A 20,066-nucleotide genomic window follows, 5' to 3' on the forward strand; every position below is an offset into this window, starting at 1 on the left:
TTCTTCTTCTTCTTCTTCTTCTTCTTCTTCTTCTTCTTCTTCTTCTTTTCAATATGGTGCTGAGATCCAAGCTCAGGTCCTCATGTTCGCACCTCAAGCATTTATTTACTGAGCCACCTCTCAGCCTCTTCACCATTTCTCATGCTCTCCCTGTGTTTTTACCTCCAGCCCTCCAGTCTGCTGTTGCGTCTACAATGCGAATTTCCATTTCTGAGTTCACAGTCTCCCTCTCCTGCTCTTGATCCTCCTCTTTCCCCAGCACTGAGGCTACCAGACACTTCAAACTGTGTGCTCTATTTCTTTTTCTGGATGTCCTGCAAGTGAATTAGACTTAAATGGCCAGGAATGGCCATGAAGATACGAAAAGAGTCTGAAAGGAACCTACCCTAAAGGAAGGATAGGGAACCGCAAGAGCCCTTCAGAAATGCCCTTTAGTGCATCCTGTTATGAGCAATGGCAGGATACCAGCAGGCTGTGGTGGCCCTGGAGGCACTGTAGAGCATGATGGTTGTCTACCTAATGGCATGGGCAGCCACTGGGGAAACTGTTGAAAGGAATGTTCTGAAGCTGAAAGCCTAGCTACCCACGTCACTCGGTATCAAATGAGAAATAATCTAAGCAGTTCATCTTCAGCATGGGCCTAGTTTCCAGCTTCCTTGTACACTGGACACGAGTGCCTGATTCCAGCTCCTGTACCTGCTCACATGGACTGTTAGAAAGGAAAGTTTGCAACATCCTCCTCTAAAACCATACAGACTTTCTATGTCCACCCCAGCATGGAGTGGACGTGGAGACACGTATTTATTTATAATAGCTTTAGGACTTAGCTATGGTTGCTTCCATTTAGCGCTTACAACCTATATTAACTCATTCATATTAACCTCTGTTTTGCCACATCGTTCTTTACCGTTCCCCAGTTTCATGCATCCGACTTGCTCGGTGTCTCCTAGGCAAATCTTTCCACTCCTCTTTCTTTCCCAGACTTCCCATCTCTCCAGAAGTCCTGCCAATTCTCTCCTGCCTTTGCTATTGGCCACTCAGCTCTTTATTCAGCCAATTAGAAGGTGACGGAGAACAATGTTTATGAAACATTGGGACAGGTGATGCCTAATAATACCAAATGGTCTGTACTCAGCTCTCCTTGGGCACAGAAGTCAGCATCTGAATATACAAAGACAACCTTTACATGGTGCACAAAACACACAACATCTCTCTCTCTCTCTCTCTCTCTCTCTCTCTCTCTGGATCCACCATCTTGCTCCAACTCATCTGCCAACTTAGACCAATCTGCAACTGCAGCCCTGATTGCTTTACACCTTCCCTCAGAAACCCCCAGGGATCACCTGCCCCTGTCCAGAGTAAGCTCAGACCCCTCCACTTTCTGGCATGCTCCCTCGCAAGTCCCTTTGGTTTAGTCCAAATAGCCCCTGAGGTCTATTTGGAGTCTGCTGCTTAAAAACCCCAGTCTTTCTAACACATGAAGAATCAAGAGTTTTCAATTCAGCCAGAAAAACATTCCCCAAAACTTTGGCTCTCTAATCTCAGACAAAAGGTTGAATCAACACTATGAATTTCTAGCCATATTTCAAAACACCTGGCAAATGAAACTGAAATCTCACAACCTCACCACTCCCACCTTTTTCTTGCCATTGTGCCCAATGTCCTCCGATATACAAATGCTGTTCTGAAATCTACCTAGGGAAATACCTGGGATTTCTGAGGTTTTCAAAATTTCTTCCTCCATTTACAGAGGTAACAAGAAATTACCAAGAACAAACTGTTCTGTATACCCAAGAAAAACCTAGATGCCTGTAACTGCATTCAGAACATCTACACAAAGACGGCATTTCGATGGGTGACGATACAGATCCGACCCATTAATAACTGATTACTGTCTCACAACTTACTAAAATCTGTAACAGAGAAGGGGTCCTCCTGCTTACCAATGGTGTGGCAAAAGAAAAGCACATTGGGAAGATTTAAGAACACATTGTTCCTGCTGAGAGGTCCGGGAGACATACCTGTGGTTTCTCTATTCCCGAAAGAATGTCTTGCACCCGCTTTACTTCCAACTCGTACTCTGTATGGCAAAGACAAGAGACAGGAAAGACAAAACCGTTAGAAGGCAGTAAGGCTGTCAGTCTCCTCCCCCGATGTCTTCATCCAGGAGACCATCAGGCCAGTCGGTCGCCTGGCACAACACATTACTGGTGCCACCATGCCAGTTATCATGCCAGAGTACCGCTGTAAGTACTAGGTCAGGAACACTCAGTCTTACTTCATTCAACACACAATAGGGTCATAAGAAGGGCAAGCAGGAGACCCTAGCTATCGAGGTATACAGAATACCTAAGAGAAGACGAACTTGAGCGACAATGGCTTGCGAGTTCAAACTTTTCTTCAATCAGTCTGTCTGTCTGTATGTAGGTTATGTATGTATGTATGTATGTATGTACAGGTATATCCATGTATTCATTTACAGTTTTGGTTTTACATTTGAACTGCAGTGTTAAGCAGGAAGACTTGCACAGCTGAGATGGAGCCAGAAGGGACATTAGACTTCCGCCTAAGTAGCGCACATAAGGAAGGCAGGCGGATGCCCTGCTACAGTGGTGCTGGTGAGAACACGACTAGGTTGGGGAGACACAGGGACTACAAATCTAGATGTGATACACGGTGGTGAAGAATGGTCGGGATAATTCTAGTTTTCATCTGATGGATGAATGGCGACTTTAATAAATGAGGAAAGGGATATATTCACAGTGTGGTAGGACCTGCACGTCAGAACTACAAGGAGAAAAACACTTTGTCATAGAGATGAGGAGGATATATAGCCAAATAAAAATAAATAAACAGAATCCATTCTGCTCCTCTTGGAGGCAACCATGGAACCTGATGCTGAGATGTGGTGGATTCTATACCTGTTTGTCCTGATTTATAAGCCCAATGCTAGAGAGATAGAATTCCCAGGGCACAAGTCTCCAAGTTATTTATGGGTTAGTGAGAAGGGTGGCAGAAAATCAAAACAGTATTTGTGACACCAGAGAATAAAGCTGTCCTCAGGGCAAGAGCAAGCTGAGCCCCACGGACAGATATGTAGAGACAGAACCGGAGCCATGGTGGCTTAGCAAGCTCTGCATTCCACAGAGCTAGATTCTGCTCACTGTGCAGGTCTAACCTCAGTCAGCTGCTCAAGGACTGTCTCTCTAGAGCCCAACTCTTGTCACTCAAATCCCACTGCTTTCTTATCTACCACCAAGATCTGGACACAATTACCCTGCTGATTTTCATCCATGTGCTTGTTTGGTCTTTCCTACTAAACTGTGTCTGGAAGGCACCGATGCTACAGGCCTAGAGTACGTGATTTATTTCCTACAAAGGACAAACAGAACACAGGTAGCCAGGCATGGTGCTGCACACCCGTAATGTCAACGGGGAGGAGGTGGAGAGGTGAGGAGCTGCAGTTTCAGGCTGGCCTTGACTGCACAGCAAGAAGAAAATGTGCTCCTGACTGAGAACACACACAGCCGAATGAAATAAAGAAGGTAATGTCAGATATGAGAGAGGATGAGGGAAGGAGGGGGAGAGGAAGGAGGGGCTAGAGGGACACTGAAAAAAAAAAAAAAAACCACAACCCAATCTGAAATGCTGGAAATGCAAACACAGCAGTCAAAGTCTCCATGCTAAGTCTCAGTAACAGAATGGATCAAGGAGAGGGCAGAATATCTGAGCATGAAGACAAGGTGGAGGGACGAGACAATCAAGGGCACAGGAGGAAAAGTCAGAAGGCACCAGTGGAACCTCAACACTCTGGAAAGACCGAGTCTACCAATAAAAGATACAAGACAAAAAGAAATGCAAGCATGCAAACATTTTCATGCAATCATAGCAGAGACACTCCTTTTGTTGTTGAGGGTTCAAGTCTCACCTCCCCAAAAGCATTTCCCTTCCCAACAACATTTTTAGCAAAGGGAAGGTTAAAATAAAAACATACAGCAAAGGGAATTTTTTAAAGAGAGAGAGAGAAAGAACATCCCACAAACAGAAGGAGTATGTGTTATGTGAAATTTAAACTTTCCATAAATGATGGTTTTCATGTTTGCTCCAAGAAAACGTGAGTTCAGACTGTTTGAATAACTGTATGCGCTAAACTAATTTAAACATCCCCCCATCTACACAGAATTTACTCCTCCTTCTCAGAACAGACTCAGGCCCCGCTCAGCTGCAGCTGTGTTTATATTGTCTCCGCACCTTCATTCTGGTGGAACAGCATCAGCATTGGTGCCCTCTGCACTCTGCCCCAGTTCCCAGACCAGCTCATTTGCAGATGCCCCTCTGGACACCAGAGTCCTCCTGATTTTCCAAAGATCTGGTACAGCTGACCTTTAAACAGGCTGTGCCCACTGAAAATATAGGGTCTAATGATGTCCATTTTGGGGCTCATGATGTAAGAACTAGATGAACAGATATTTTTGGGTGAGAAGAAATAGGCATCAATAGTATGGGTAAACTACAGGCCCACTCTAGGTCTGCTAATTCCTGTGACAGTGATTATAGGCAAAAGAAGGAAATACTATAATGCTCACAGAAACCTTTCTCTGTATAAAATGAAACTAGCCATCAGCAACCTAAAAGATCTTATTTATTAGAGAGGGAGGAAAAAGGAGTCAAGCGCATGACAAATTTAATTAGCTAAGGACTGTCATTTAGGGGTTGGGATTTCTAGATAACGGTGTAAGGTGTAAATACTAAAGCTAAAGCTACAGCCCTCCTTAGTGGCTGCAGGCAGTGCTGCTAGTGTGAACCGCCCAAGCATGTGGGCTGGAGTTCGAATCCTAGCACCTGCATAAAAGACAGCATTGCATCGTGCACATTATTATCGTGCCCGATAATAATGTGATGGGCGGAAACAGGAGTATCACTGGGGCTTGCAGGCTGCCAGCTGAGGGCCCCAAAATGGAAGCTCTTATTTTACCAGAGACCATACCTCAAAGGAACAAAACAGAATGGCAGAAAAGGGCACCCAGTTCCTTCATCTGGCCTTTCTGCATGTGCACACAAATGTGTATGTAACACACACACACACACACACACACACACACACACCAAAACAAAACAAAACAAAACAAAACAAAACAAAACAAAACAACAGCCAAGTCAGATACTGAGGAATACGTTACCATAATATAAGGAGAGCACAGTTAAGCCCTACAGAGCACATATTTTTTCTCATAAACCTTGAGGTGGTTGAGCAGAGAGCCCAGTAAGTAATGTGCTTGCCATAGGACCCGAGTCTGAGTTCCCAGCCACCGTGCAGAAGCAGTGCAGAAGGGAACAGCAGCCTGTGCTTGTAATCCCAGGGCTAGGGAGGTGGGGACTGGAAGATCCCTTGGGTTTACTAGTCAGCTAGTCTGGCTGGCTAAGTTGGTGGCCCTAGGCTCAGTGAGATACCCTTTCTCAGAAATATAAGGTGAGTGGTTGAGGAAGACACCCAACGGCAGCCTCTGGCCTTTACCCATGCACCTGCATACACACATGGACACACTTGGACATGTGCGGGCACACATGCATGGAAGAAATACTGACATCAAACATTTTGATACAAAAATGCAAGACAAAAGTCTTTCTAAGTATTTAGTGGAGAAAGTGATCACGTTCTCTGAAATTCTGAAAGAAGGATGAGTACTAGCCCATCAGCAACAAAGAAGGAAGAACACCAGCCAGCTGTGCTGCAGGATGTGAGAAGCTGTTTTCTCGTCTAGAAAATATTTCCTAGGGTGGACAGGGTTCCAAAGAGATCCTGGAACCTGAGAGCAGAAAGGAAGAAGACATGAATTCCTCTTGCAGGTGGGGTGACCAGCTGGGCAGGAGGGCTAGCCATGGAATGTAGATGGGACAAGAGGGCCCAGTTTCCTCTGAGCTTCAAGTTGTTATTCCTGGAATTCAGGAGAAAGAAACAGTTTCTCTCCTGGAGACAGTTTTGAGACAAAGTCCTTCCAGAGACTCACATTAATCTACCCTCAAGCAAACGGGCCCCTTTCTGGAAAGGTTGTGGCATTCTGAGGAATCAGGGCAGCGGTGTGCAGGGCGAGGTTTGGGTCTTCAATGAGAAGCTAGGGACGAGGAAGGAAGCAGTCTTTTGGACTCCCACATACACTCAATACATGCCACTCAAGTTGCCAAGTAAATTAGATCCTGCCTAAATATTAGAAGATTCTATTTGCATTTCTGTATAATGCTCTGAGAAATAAACCCATGTTTTCCTCTCAGCGTGCCCTATATACTCATGGAACCACATGGAAGCAACTAGTGTTTTTAAGCACACCAGATTAAGGAGACAAAAAACCTCACAAAACTGGATAATGTGTCATGTAAATTGTGCGCCTGGTGAGCTAACTTTGGTACCAGCCCTTGTTTCTACTTTACTGTGCATGGCTGAATGCTTTACTAGTAAGCTGAGCCCGCCCCGGCCAGATACAGCTCTGTCACTTAGGGGAAGGCTAAACTCCATGATTATCAGCCAGGGCTGTTGCCCTTGCTTGGCTGTATGACAGGAAGGGTGTAGCTTCAATGCAGGACAGAACTTACAAAGGTAACTAGAGTCCATGCAGCACTTTTGAGAGTGGCGTCCGGAAACTTTTCCTCACATGCTTTCTCATTAACAGTGGGCGGGACAAAGTGAAAAGTTCTCAACTGGCTTCGTTGGCACTTTTGCAAGCTTGAGGATGGATGGGCAGAATCCACAGAGGATGGTTCTTTAATAAAACAATCCAAGGGAGGTTTCCAATAACTACATTATTTACACAGCAAACTTTGAGCTGTTTTACAGCAGCATTTCCTTAATTATGGCTCAAAGAACTAATTTCCTTGGGGTCAGGCCAGACATCCAGTCCACTGTTGGAATACACCCTGAGGCTCAGCTGCTGAGGTGGGAATCTCAGAGCAAGCAAGGACCTCCTGAAGCAGCAGAATCTGGCACAATGAACGTTATCACACCCTACCAGACCAGCTACCCCACGCAAGACATCTCCCAGCACAACATGTGCAAAGTGCCCCAGACACCAGCAGGGGCCATGAGTGGAGGCAGCAATGTGAGGAAGAGGAAGGGAAGGACTCCTTCTAACAGGGCAGCTGTCATATAGTTAGTTACTTGAAATAGCCAAGGGTATTCTTGTTTTTGTTTTGTTTTTTGTTTTCTTTCCCCAGAGAATATGAAAATGCAGTGTCTTATAGGAAATTTCCCAAATCTTTAAAAAATATACACATGAAAATAGTTTAAACCGATAAGAATGCCAGAGGAGCACTAGAACCAGTGATGGGGGGGGGGGGGGATGTCTGTTCTCCGTGGATTCATACTAGCCGATTCCCGAATGTGATGGTACTGGAGGTAGGGTCTTTGGAGGTGGTTTGGATTAGCTAAGGCCTTGTGAGTCTTGAAAGCTTCCTCGTCTGTCAGCCCTGTGAGGACACAGTACCAAGATGTGCTCCAGGAAGCAGGAAGGTACAGAATCTACCCACGCCTGGATCCTGGGCTTTCCGGTCTGTGCAACTATCACAGTAAATGTTAGTTCTTTAAGCCGCGTGGGCTATGGTGTTCTGTGTGCTCGTGGAGGCCAGACTTCAAGGCTGGTATCATTGTTCAGGGTGCTAGCTACCTTTTTTCTTTCTTTCTTTCTTTCTTTCTTTCTTTCTTTCTTTCTTTCTTTCTTTCTTTCTTTCTTTCTTTCTTTTTTTGAGACAAAGTATCTCACTGGGCTGGGACTCATCAACTCTGCTGAAGCAGAGGCCCTGGGAAACCTACCTGTTTGTGCCTGCCCAGGGCTGGGGTTTCATGTACAAGTGTTCACCACCATACCTGGCTTTTTTAATGGTCCCTCATGGCTGCACTGCAGCATGTCAGGCCTGCACTCCCTCTCCAGGCTCACCTCTTCCCCATTAGCTAGCTTGCGGTGAGCAAAGGTGAGCTTTGCTGGAAGATAACGCTCTACGGGTGGCTGCAAGACAGTGGCTCTTCTGATGTTCGAAAGCATAGTTCGCTTCCTCTTTAAAGTATCAGTGAGGTCAGATGCTTTTTCAAATTTTTATTTTAAAGTTTGTTTACTTAGCATGTACAATTATTAGGTCTCATGGTGGCATTTTCAAGCAAAGTTTGCTGTTTCTGTGGGTTTCCCCTCCCCTCTTCCCCCATCTCCCTATGCCCCTTTTACTCTTCTGCTCCTGCCCTGTCTGCTTTGTGCTCTCTGGAGCTGTGTGGCCTACTGCCCTCTTCTTCAACATCTCTTTTTCACTCCTGCAGTTTCCTTCCTAGTTCCATAGGCTCGACCCACAGTCGCACCCCCGCTTATTCACGAACATGTGAACGTCAGAAGTGAGGCTGTGCACAGAAGAGAAATTTTTTACTTTCTGTGTCTGCCTCCTTTACTAGGAATTCTGCTCAGGACACAGTTTTTAAAGTCGGTGTGTTAAAACTGGCAACATTCCATCAGCACCATTAATCTTTGCGGTGAGAAATCTACCGCAAGTGTAGCTTTCAGTCTCTGGTCCTCTTGTCCCTCGCTAATGTCAAGCACTCTGGTTTAACAGGATGTGACCAGCATAAGACAAAGTGCCACCAGACCCAGGGCTGTTTAAACCTTTTCCATTCATGACACTTTTCACATGACTCCACGCCTGCAGGTATACAAATTAAACGTAAATTGATAATGATGCACAGGACAATGTCTCTGAAAGCAACTCAAAGAGAAACATACTATTTATTAATCATAAAAGCAAATTAGTATACTAGTAAGATGTCTGTGCGCCTTTATTTTCACACAAAGAATTAAAACTGGTTGATTATTTCATGAGGCAGGACAGAGGGCCTCTTAAGCGTTTTTCAGATCTGATCACCATTTTTATTTTACAATCATGAATGTTGAGAATGCTGATTCACCTAAATTCATAGTATGAATTGGCAGAAGTAGGTTTAGAGTCATTTCAGAAATTCTTAGAAAATTTATCGTCATCCAAAATCAAAATTCACTGAATGATTTTTTTTTTTTAAGAAAATGAAATGCAAGTCAGCAACTCATATAGTCGCTTTCCAGAGATATATTCATTTGAAACTTACATGCGGAGGAATTGCAAGGACACGTGAAAAGTCTGTTTTCTCTAATTAAGCCATTATATTCCCACAGAGGCAGACAACGTTTAGACAGTAAAACACTTCATTCCTAACATGCACTAGTCTCCAACCTGAGCAGAGGCAGCAGCGGCCGCTGGGACGCAGCACGGTGGCATGGGTAACGCAATGCAAACTGTGTGTTCAGAACGAGAGTGCCGTGAAGTCACATGAGGCAACAGTCGTTTCTGCCAGGAACACCTCAGATTCATTGAGTTTCATTTTGAATCAGTTAATACCTTGCTATTGGGTGTTGAGGAGTCCTTCATGGTTGACGAACTATCTGACTCCCGCACCCAGTTAGATGACCTCTCATGGAGGTACTAGACTACAGATGAGATGCTTTTGTGGTAAAAACTGGAATATAGCCAAGCGTTTTGATTTGTCAAAAGCCACTCCTAGCCAAGGTTTTATTTAACTGTGATAAGAAAGAAAGTCCTCAACAGTATTGATCCTCTATTTTTTCACAGTATTGGGAATTGAGCCTTGGGCTTCATGCATGGGGGGCAAACATCCTACCCCTGAGTTCCATCCCATCCCTGAGAAAACCATCTGAGCATTCCTATTTCTGTACCTTTTGGAAAACAGAGTTGAAAGTAAACAAACTAGCAACCCAAACTCCATCTCGGGTGACATTTTTAGAATACATCAAAGTCCAACTCTTGAGACTCAAATATGAACTAAAGTTTCCTTCACATCCAAAAGCGTGGAGTGTTCGTGGCTCTTCTTGTGTGGCACAATTTCCACTCTCGGTTTAATTGGCTTGTGTTTCACTTCTGCTCTTCCTAACCAACATCTCCCTTCTAAGAAACAGATAATCAAAAGAGACAGCACCATCTGCCGCAGCACCCAAGTGAAAATGGACTTTTAAGATTTGGCTAGCAGGGAGGAGTGTCTACGCACAGTGCTAACTGGATTGCTGGGCCCAAAACGGGAAGCGCCTGAAACTCTCTACTAGTGAGAGTTTCCATTTGCTCTCAAATAAGGTGAAGAGACATCTGCAAATCCAAGTCACTAGAAAGAAGTCTTGACTTGTTCTTAAGCCTCCTACTCCATATCAATCTTGCTGTCTCACTCTACATTTATCATAGAATCAAGCTACTTGGAACGTAGACCATTGACTTTCTCTATAAAGGACTCATCCATCCTGATTCACGGAGACAGATCTCTGATGTCTAAGTGAGATGCTCTTGTTGTTTGAAAGCATAATAGATGGCATTTGCACATGGACCTAATCCCATCACAATGAGACTAATACTCTGCTGAAACACCCAAGAACTGAGTACAACGTTTTTACTTCATATCCACCCTGTATATGGCATCATCTGCACGGGCCACATGTTAAAGTCTACAGATGCTGTGCTTCGTGTATGTGGTCGCTAGATAGCCACATCCTGTAATCACTCGACCTAAAGGGTCCCCACAAGCAACAGATGGTATTTGGACTGTAGCCTCAACTGCATGGGAAATAAAAAAATGTACAAGAAGAAAATATAAATGATAAAATAGAAAAGAGTTATATGAAAGGATTCGCCCCCAGGTGGGGCAGAGTAGGGAGACCAGCTGGTGGAGCCCTTAGGAGGTGGAGCCTGGAGGAAGAAGTGGATGGGGATGGTGGGATCAGGGAAATTTTATAGCCTGGCCTCATTTCCTGTCCTCTCCATGCTTTCGAATTATAGATACAATGTGACTAGTTACCTCCCACTTCTGCCACCACGCCTTTCCCACCACAATGACTGTATCCCACCCAACCATAAGCCAAAATAAATCTTTTCCCTCTGAAGTTTCTTCTTGTCAGAGATTTGCTCACAGAGATGAGAAGAGTAACACAGACACACACAGACTCGCTCCACATACTTGGCGCTCATCAGCCTCCCACCGCTCACTACCAGCGAACACCTCGGCCTCCATCACTGATGTTAAGAACTGCAGTGTTTTCATTTTTGTTTGTTTGTTTTTGTTTTTTTAGTGTGGGTTCATAGTTCTCTGCTCTTACAGAAATAATGGCAGCATTATGGAAAACAGACAATTCATTCTTCCCACTTTCATTGTTCATCATTTAAATACCAAATTAGTATATCTTTAGATTGTTATGTCAGAATGTTTGATTTTAAAATTGTCTTTTTGAATTGCTGACTTGAAAAAGTTTTTGGCTCGGGATAAAGACAGAATTAACTACAATTTCTGAAATGGCCCTAAACATATTTTGTACTAAGCGTTTACACAAAGCACTGTTCTCAGCATTTATTATGAGAAAATCAAAATAGTGATCAGCTGTGAAAAATGTCCTCTGTCTTACAATATGAGTGACAAGGTCTGATTTTGTATGAAAATTAAAAAGCATATGTGTCATTAGTGTGCAAATATGCTTTTGTTTTTACTACATGGTAAAATCATGTTTCCCAAAGAATTGCACTAAAACCTTTATGATTTGTTATTATTGGATACATTTGATTTATAAATAAAATCTTATATACTGGCATACCTGGGACTGTCTCAGAAAAAAAAAAAATGGGTCAAAGGACGAAAACAACTTAAGAAGCCCCTCCCCCTGGATGGGCTAGAAAGATGGCTGGAGAGGGGAGGTTAAGAGCACTGTCTGCTCTTCCAGAGAACCTGAGGTCAATTCCCAGCACCCACATGGCCGCTCACAACTGTATGCAACTCCAGTTGCAGGTGATCCAACACCCTCACATGGACATACGTGCAGGAAAAACACGAATGCACATAAAATAAAAATGAAGAGAAGAGAATACTCTGGAACATTTAACTAGAGATAGGTTAAAATTATATGTGTAAGTATATACACAAAGCATTGTTTCAGCATTGATTGTCAAAAAATTAAAATATTGATCAGCTGTGAAAAATGAAGATGTCCTATATTCAACAATATAAGAGTCACCAAGATTTGGGGCGAGTATATATATAAATATGTCCTATATATGAATCGAACATATATATAATTTTCTTATACATACATTGTGCATGGCATTGTGTTATACGGGGACATGTTCACATAAAAATTTCATATGTTGAGTACATTAATTGGCGATATACGTGTCATATTTTAGAAAGTTAGTTTAGAATCCAGAGTTGCCCTGAGAAGTTAAAGCACGTGGCTAGCTTTAAGGGCGAACTGCTGTGCAGCTTTCCTACGCCGTGGAATTGCATACAAATTGTGACTCTATGAAGACCCAAGACCTGACACTTTTACACCTATTTAACACCTGGAGACTCAGCCGAGTCAAAAAGTCAGACCTATCAAGGAGGCCCCCCTCCCCCCAGTGCAGACAACCTCGTGCCCGAAACTGTCCTGGCTGCCTTTCCTCTCTTCCTTCGTGTATGTGACAGGTGGTGGGGTGCCTCTGCTCCACAGACGGCAGTCCCCTGATCCTCAGGAGCGGTTCCATCCACAGGTGCCAGCTCTCCATTTTGCTGCTCCAGACCCGCAATGTCCTGCCTGACTTTGCTTTGGGATTCAAGTAAGATCTTTAGTACATCACCCAGCAGTGAGTTCAGTACAAAATAATTACAGCAGGAGTTAAAATTATGTTTACACCGGTCTCGTAGCACATTCAATTATAGAAGCTCAACTTCGAATTTCACATAGAATCTATCAAAACTTATTTTAAAAGCTGGTTGCCAAGAAGACCATTTCCCGGGATAATTCTACAGGACATTTTGTGCCAATGTGCTGGAAACACAATATTCTCCCTTTTGGTGCATAGAAATATAACATTCGGGATGGTTAGAGGCGAGAGCACTCAGTATTGGGCAATAATTACATGCTAGAGTGTTTTTGCAGCTGACTGTGGCTTGAGAAAAAAAGTGCATACTGGTTCCAACAGAACAGAAACTTGGCTGGCCCATAAATGATGGCTGCTTGGTGTCCTGCACTGCCTAAAATGTCCGCGTGTTCTCTTCCCAAACAGTGAGCACACACTGCTTCGGAACTGAGTGACTGACTTATGACCTCAGCTGTTTTCCTACATTCTCAGACACTTCACATTTGCAAGAGAGAGCAGCCATTTCTCTGATGTCTTTCAGCAAAGACAAAGAAGAAACAAACCATGTAGCCGACTCTGGTTCTTTTCTCATAGAAAATACTGGCCAAAATATGAATTAATCTGTAATACTTGAATGGTATCCCTGAGTTGACCTGAGCAGCCACTGGGCTGGGATCTAACATCCCACTTGACCCAGGCCTGGTTTTGAGGATGCAAAGGGTTGTTCTGTGTGACCTCAAAAGCACATGTGTTATTACAGGCCAGAACCCAGAAGGCACTGTGGAAGTGGGGCATGCCAGGGGAAAGCAAGGTGCACAGGGCAAAAGGAGCCTACTGTGAGACAGTAACCCACGTGTGCCGCAGTGCTCTTAGCACACAGCGGAAGCCAGGGAGGGATGGAGGGCAGCATTCACTAACAACAAGCCAAAATGTCTAGCCGTGGTATTGTGAACTAGTCCTTACTTCCAAACTTGAAAAAGGCATGTCTTCGATCTGAATGAAGTATGGGAGTCTTATTTTCACTTTCCTACTTTCTGTAAGATAAGCACATTATTAAAAGTTGGCTACCAAGTTGAGATTCTCAGCAGGAAACTCCTTCAATTATAATGACGCCACCGAATGAGAGACTTATCAGGACTTACCAAGTCCAGCAATTTAAAGATCACGTGGGACCAACTGAAGGTACGGACCATCAGGAACAAGGGAAATAGCCTGGAGAAGAAGTCCAGGAGCTCTGAGCGTGAGGGCTCTGGGCCTCCCAGGCTGCAGGTTGTCCATCTGCTTACCAGCTGTGGCCCCCAACCCTCCCTAATAACTGCAGCTTGCGCAAGCTCCTGAGAGCCAAGATGTCTTCCAAATTTCATTTCACATTGGTTGCCAGGGTTGATTTTTCAACACCAGCCTCCAGTGGAAAGCAGCATAAACTAGATGTGAGCAGCAGGTGTTAATTTCTGGAACAGTGAAGGGAAACAAGAAGGCAGACTGAGGGGGGAGAAAGAAACCAAGATGACCCCAGGCCTTGTAGGGGTCTGTGCTCTTCAGCAGAGGCCTAGAGGCTGCGATAAAGAAGGGCCACTCCCTGAAATATGAATATAAAATTTACCTAAATTAAAAAAAAATTGTAGTTAAAAGGTGATGTCTCGCTGTGTCTAGCATGAGGCTATGTCCCTTCCCACTTACTACCTCTGTGTGTTTGGGGGAGTCTGTGCAGAAAACTCCAGCCCTGGGCTGTGGTGCTCCATTTTCTGACTCTCTAGCTTACAACACCTGCTTTCTAAATAAACATATTTGTATTTATTTACTTACTTTTAGTTTTAAGCTCCTGTACTTTTAGTTCATACTTGTAAGAATTTCTTCTTCTTTTTTTTTTTTTTTTACGAATTACAAGTCACTGTTTGAACCCGGTGCTTCTCTAGGCCCAGGTGATGATATATAAGCAAAAGCCACAGGCCTCACTTCTGCTCAGACATATCTGAGCAGATGCAAGCTAACTGCTAGGCTACAGCTCGCAAAAGTTTCCTCTTTTCCTAGATGCTACTAACCAAGGGATGTCTGACCTAAGGTGAGAGAGTCTATCCCCCTTTCAAAATGCCATTGCGCACACTGACCGGAAGAGACAGCTTTCGTACTGTTTCCATGATTAATTCTGCATCTTGCCCTCTTGCTAACATCTGGAAGGTGATGGCTCTCAATTGTTACTGCTGGCACAGACCCAACATTTACTCTGTGGACATTGTTGTAGAAACAGAGTGACCAGGAGATGCTGGTCTGCCAGCAGAGACAAGTGGGCATGGAAGGCAAAGACTCCAGGGTTAGGACAAAGCAACCAGCGAGTAAGGTTCCACAATGCCCGCTAAAATTTAGGAGGGAGTATTTTTTTAAACCTTATTTCCCAAGAGAATAAGAAGACACAAATCTATTTTGAGCAGGAATGGTGCTGAGTAACAAAAGCTAACATACCATTTAAAACATACATATTCTTTGCAAAAGTATTCATGGGCTCAAAGGAGAGCTGGTGACTGAAAGACTCCCAAACTATGGAGGAAAGGGGTGAATGGATTTCTTTCTTTCAAGATTTGTTTGTTTGTTAGTTAGTTATACAGCATTCTGCCTTCATGGATGCTTGCATGTCAGAAGTGGGCACCAGATCTCACTATAGATGGTTGTGAGCCACCACGTGGTTGCTGGGAATTGAACTCTGGGCCTCTGGAAGAACAGCCACCATCTATATCGGTTGCTAGGAATTGAACTCTGAACCTCTGGAAGAACAGTCAATGCTCTTTAAGCTGTGAGCCATCTCTCCAGCAGGTGAACTGATTTCTGAGATGCTTTTCATGATGCAGTCAAGAATATGTTGCTGCAAGTTTTAATTTCTCTGAATTACATGAAACGCAAGAATTAGGAGAAGAGAGGAAACATAAAATTGAGATTCTAACTATGGATAAAAGCTAATGATGCTGGTAGAAATGACACTGGGCTACCAAAAGTAACGATGGCCACCAAGGGAGGGTCATTCTCCCTTAGAAAATATGAGGGAATGTTGGTGAAAATTTCCCATATTTATTTAGTAGAACAAAATGCAAGGCTTATTGTAGGGAAGGCTACCATCCAAGGGGTTGGACGGACACCATCCAAGGGGTTGGAAGGCCAACATCCATGGGGATGGATCAGTCTTAACAGTAAAGTTTTACCTAGCATTCTCTTTGTCAAGAACAAGCATTTCACTCCAGCTGCTCCTTGTGCTGTCCAATCCTAGCGTTTGGATTATACACCAGCTCATGCTGCCTTCTAACTACAGTGGAATCCTGCACTTTAACCCCAATCTTATAAAATGAAAAACAAAACTCCAAATAAAAAGGAAATTCAGCAATTTATAGTATCTATAAAAGATGTTTGGAAGTGCCCTTGAGTGAGCTTTGCTCTTGAACTTCTGCCAATTCAGTCTGTTCTGGATATGGCCAAGGGGCGACCTCTCCTGAGTGTAGACAACAAGCACATACAGAAATGGACACTGCGAGGTCACCTTATGGAAGTCAGTAAGGCCATGTGGCTGGAGTTATCCAACATGGCTCCTCTGTTCTAAGAGAGGAAGGTCAAAAAACGATAGCACTGTGCAAAGAGCAGAACTCTCGAGGACAGAGAAAGCCCCAGGGCAGTAAGGGTGGGGATGTGAGAGAACAGAAAGGGAACTGAGTGGCAGAGGCTGCCACAATCCCCTGTTGAGAAAAGGGACTGTACTTTATATTAAGTTTAAAAGGGAAAAAATGAGAGATGGGTTCAACATCCAGAGCTCTGTCTAATCCACATCGCTCTGGCTGCTGTGTGTAGAATGAATTAGCAACAGAGAGGCTAGCTGAGAAAATACCAATTCCGTTATATACATGTAAGCTCTATGGAATGCTTGTGTGTACACACACACACACACACACACACACACACACACACACACACACAAATACACCTAAACCAAACACAGTAAGGAAAATTAAGGAAAAGTAGCATTTCATGATGTACTGAATAAATAGAAACTTGTTACTCGCTTTACAGTAACGGCACTTCTACATCTAAGTTTTCATAAATGGTAGTAATATATAGCAGGAATTGCAGGAGTGTGTGTCTGATAAAATGTTCTAGGAAAGAGCGGTATGCCTGCTCCATCGCCCAAAGGAGCTGCAAAGGAGACAAAGCTGAGATACCACATAAGCGCCTGTTGCTGCAGTCTCAAACCATCCTTATTTCTACTGCTGCCAGTCAGCAAGACATCAGAGTGAAACATCACTGCAGACAGCAAGCAACACCAAAGGCAGGAAGCCACACTGTCTACATTTAAGATTTCAACATATTTCCATAAATGTGGCCCACAAGAAAAGGCAAATTCTACTAAATGGAAAGTATATTTCAGCCTCCAAAGTTGCTCACAAATAGTAAAATGACTTACCAGCCACACTTACAGTTTTGTCCAAAGTCCTTGATTTTTTTTTTTTTTTCATCTAATTTGGTTCCAAAAGGAACTGGCAGGGCATTGTATATGCTATGATTGATGCTCTTTTGGAAAGAACACATTAAGTAATGAAAACTACAGGCTCACCAGGGTAGGAAGAGCAAAACAGCTTAGACGAAGCTCAAGATTCATCGAAAGTAAAACTGAAAAAGTGATTCCAGAGGGGCCATGCGGTCTGATGCCCTCTGTCCCTCACCTTGACTAAGGTGCTCCCAGCATCGTAAGCATGGAGCAGGAGCACAGCAAACGGGCTGAACTGGAGCCAGGCTGCAGGGGCCTCTGCTCTACTTACTTGGGCGTTCTCTCTTTCCATCTGCAGAGAGCCGTGGTTATGTATCTGCAGCCCTGACATTATCCATCATGGCTGGGAACTGTATAATCTGGCTGAGTTCTTGGGTCTGGTCAAAACAGCTTCCTCTAGATAGTTTCTTCCTGTTGATTTGCACAGTCCTGGCTCTGCATTTGACCTCTGTCACTTTCATCAACCTCTTGTGGTGGAACGTTCTGTAGTTCTGCCAGCTCCCAGTAGACGAGAACACTAAGTAACTTGATTAGCCATTTGATGATGCAGAAGCCATATAATACCTGCCGCACAGTGATGCGCATGCACACGTGTGGATATGTGCATGTCAACGCATGTGGCTGCAGATCCCAGCATATACACACATACATGTCCCACCAAATCTGAGAGGTTTAAGTCACTCTGGAAGAAAAGGGTATAACGGGTATCAAATACTATTTCTTTTTTCTTTTTTTTTAAAGATTTTTATTTATTTATTATGTATACAATGTTCTGACTACATGTATATCTGCATGCCAGAAGAGGGCACCAGATATCATCATAGATGGTTGTGAGCCACCATGTGGTTGCTGGGAATTGAACTCAGGACCTCAGGAAGAGCAGCCAGTGCTCCTAACCTCTGAGCCATCTCTCCAGGACCCATAAAATACTATTTCATGTAGTTTAGAAGTTTCTGTTTTTCCATTCCAGGCAAAATACCCGCCCAAAGGTGAAAAACAAAAATCCGTAAAACCTAAGGCCTCTGTAACAAGCAGTGATTATTAAAACCACAAGAAGACACTTAGACTTGCATGTATTGCCCTGACGACACTTAAAACCTGAGGGACTGATAACACCAAACAGACTCTTCTCAAGAAGAAGACACCAGGACCCATTCATAATGTCAACAAGGCTAAGCAGCTATGGGTCTTCTTAGAAGGTATTAAACATTTAAGAAATATTAGATTCACTAAGCACTTAAAAATAATTTTGATGAGTCTTATGCTAAGTAAAAACTGAGTTGGTTCCTTTTCAAAGAAAATGTACATCCTAAATTGGCCAGATTTGTCCTTTTACATGAGGCTTCTGCCCTTCTTTAGGCCTGAGAACAATGGAGCCAGAGGATCCCGACTGAAACTAAGGGCCAAACCAAACCTTCCTCCTTTTTCAATTGCTTCTCTCAGGTAATTTGTCACAGCAATAAAAGCTGACCATAAAAACATACGAGGGAAAAGTGTCCCAGCATTCAATCTGAGAACTACATGGCTCGCCTATGCCTGGCTTTACCTAAGGGCACTGCCTCCCTCAGAATGGGGACAGCTCTGCCAATGGCTCTTGGCCTATGTTATTGGAGACAGACCCGTGTGCATGCTGCCACATATTACACCTCAAATCCTATGGCTAGTGCTGAGAGAGTGAATTTATCAACCAGACCTAAATGGAACATGAGGTCAAGAGCCCATCTGGGCTCAGCTTTTAAAACAGAAATGTTGGAAGTAACCCAGGGTGGGCTGAAATGGCCTCTGAAAGGAGAGCCAGAAACCGACCCTCAGAATGTGTGAGTTAGCTGACTTGGTCCAGTCTTTGGGGATGTGATGGAGGATTCTGAGATGAGGAAATTACCCTGGATTTTCTGGTTGGGCCCTAAGCAAAGCCACATGCATTATCACCAGGTTGGATCAGAGAGAGATTCCAACACAGTAGAGAGCTACATGAAGACAGAGCCGGAGACCAGAAGATGGTAGTGATACAACAACTAGTAAAGGAATGCTGGCATTCACCTACAGCAAGAAGAGTTAAGTGAACTCTTCTCCCAGTGAGCCTCTGCAGGGAACCTGGCCCTACAGGCTGGCTGTCTTCAGCCTAGTGATACACAGCTAGGACCTCATACCTCTAAAATGTAATCCACAAGCTCTCAACAGAAGAAAATAAAGATAGTTTGCTCTTGCTTTAAACGGCCTGCTTTGTGGTAATTTGTTAGTACCAGAACTAACAACACACCCATTTGTGATCTATTGTGTTAACATTCTCTGTGGATACTAGTCAGTACAACAGGGCAAGAGGCAGCAGAGAAAACGGAGCCCAGGAAAAGTGATGGAGCTCAGGTTGGCCAGGACTGTCTGGAGTCTCTCACTACCCCATTCTCCTACATGGACAGAACTCTGATTTGTTACTTAACTTTGACCATAGGGTAACAGTAGATAGGTGCACTCGGAATTACCAAAAACAAAGGGGACCACCAACACTAATTCTGAGTAAACCTATCTGCTGTTTCCCGACGCTCAAAGTTAAAAAGCAAACCTGAGTTCTGTTCAGATGGAGACTTTCTAATGCAAAAGAGACAGTTTTGCCTTTAAGCATGCAACCATGGCAGTCAAGAGATTAAAATATGACAACAGTACTTCACAGGCATGTAATTCTTCTCTGAGATGAAAACACCATTTTCAAATCAAATGGCATTTGAGTCATCGTCCCATGGTGTAAGTGATGAATGATACTATAAATTATACTCAAGTAAAATATACTTCAAACAAACAAACAAACAACTTGATAGTTTAACAACTTAGGCACCAATGGTCCCATTTTACTTCAGTAACTTAATTTTCTCAAGAGAGTGTC

General features: G+C 43.7%; 1 protein-coding gene across 6 annotated transcripts in view; it reads right to left on the minus strand.

The window, feature by feature from the left end:
- Positions 1-20,066, minus strand: part of Fndc3b (fibronectin type III domain containing 3B) — a 296,408-nt gene that overhangs the window by 89,617 nt on the left and 186,725 nt on the right. For all 6 annotated transcript variants that reach the window (XM_055625918.1, XM_055625922.1, XM_055625916.1 and 3 more), the window contains exon 7: positions 2,022-2,080. In XM_055625918.1, coding sequence (XP_055481893.1) covers positions 2,022-2,080 — 59 coding nt within the window. The remainder of the gene's footprint in view (positions 1-2,021; positions 2,081-20,066) is intronic.

This window comes from Psammomys obesus, unplaced genomic scaffold, assembly GCF_907164565.1.
Source record: "Psammomys obesus unplaced genomic scaffold, mPsaObe1.curated_primary_1811, whole genome shotgun sequence".
NCBI classification, from domain to species: domain Eukaryota; kingdom Metazoa; phylum Chordata; class Mammalia; order Rodentia; family Muridae; genus Psammomys; species Psammomys obesus.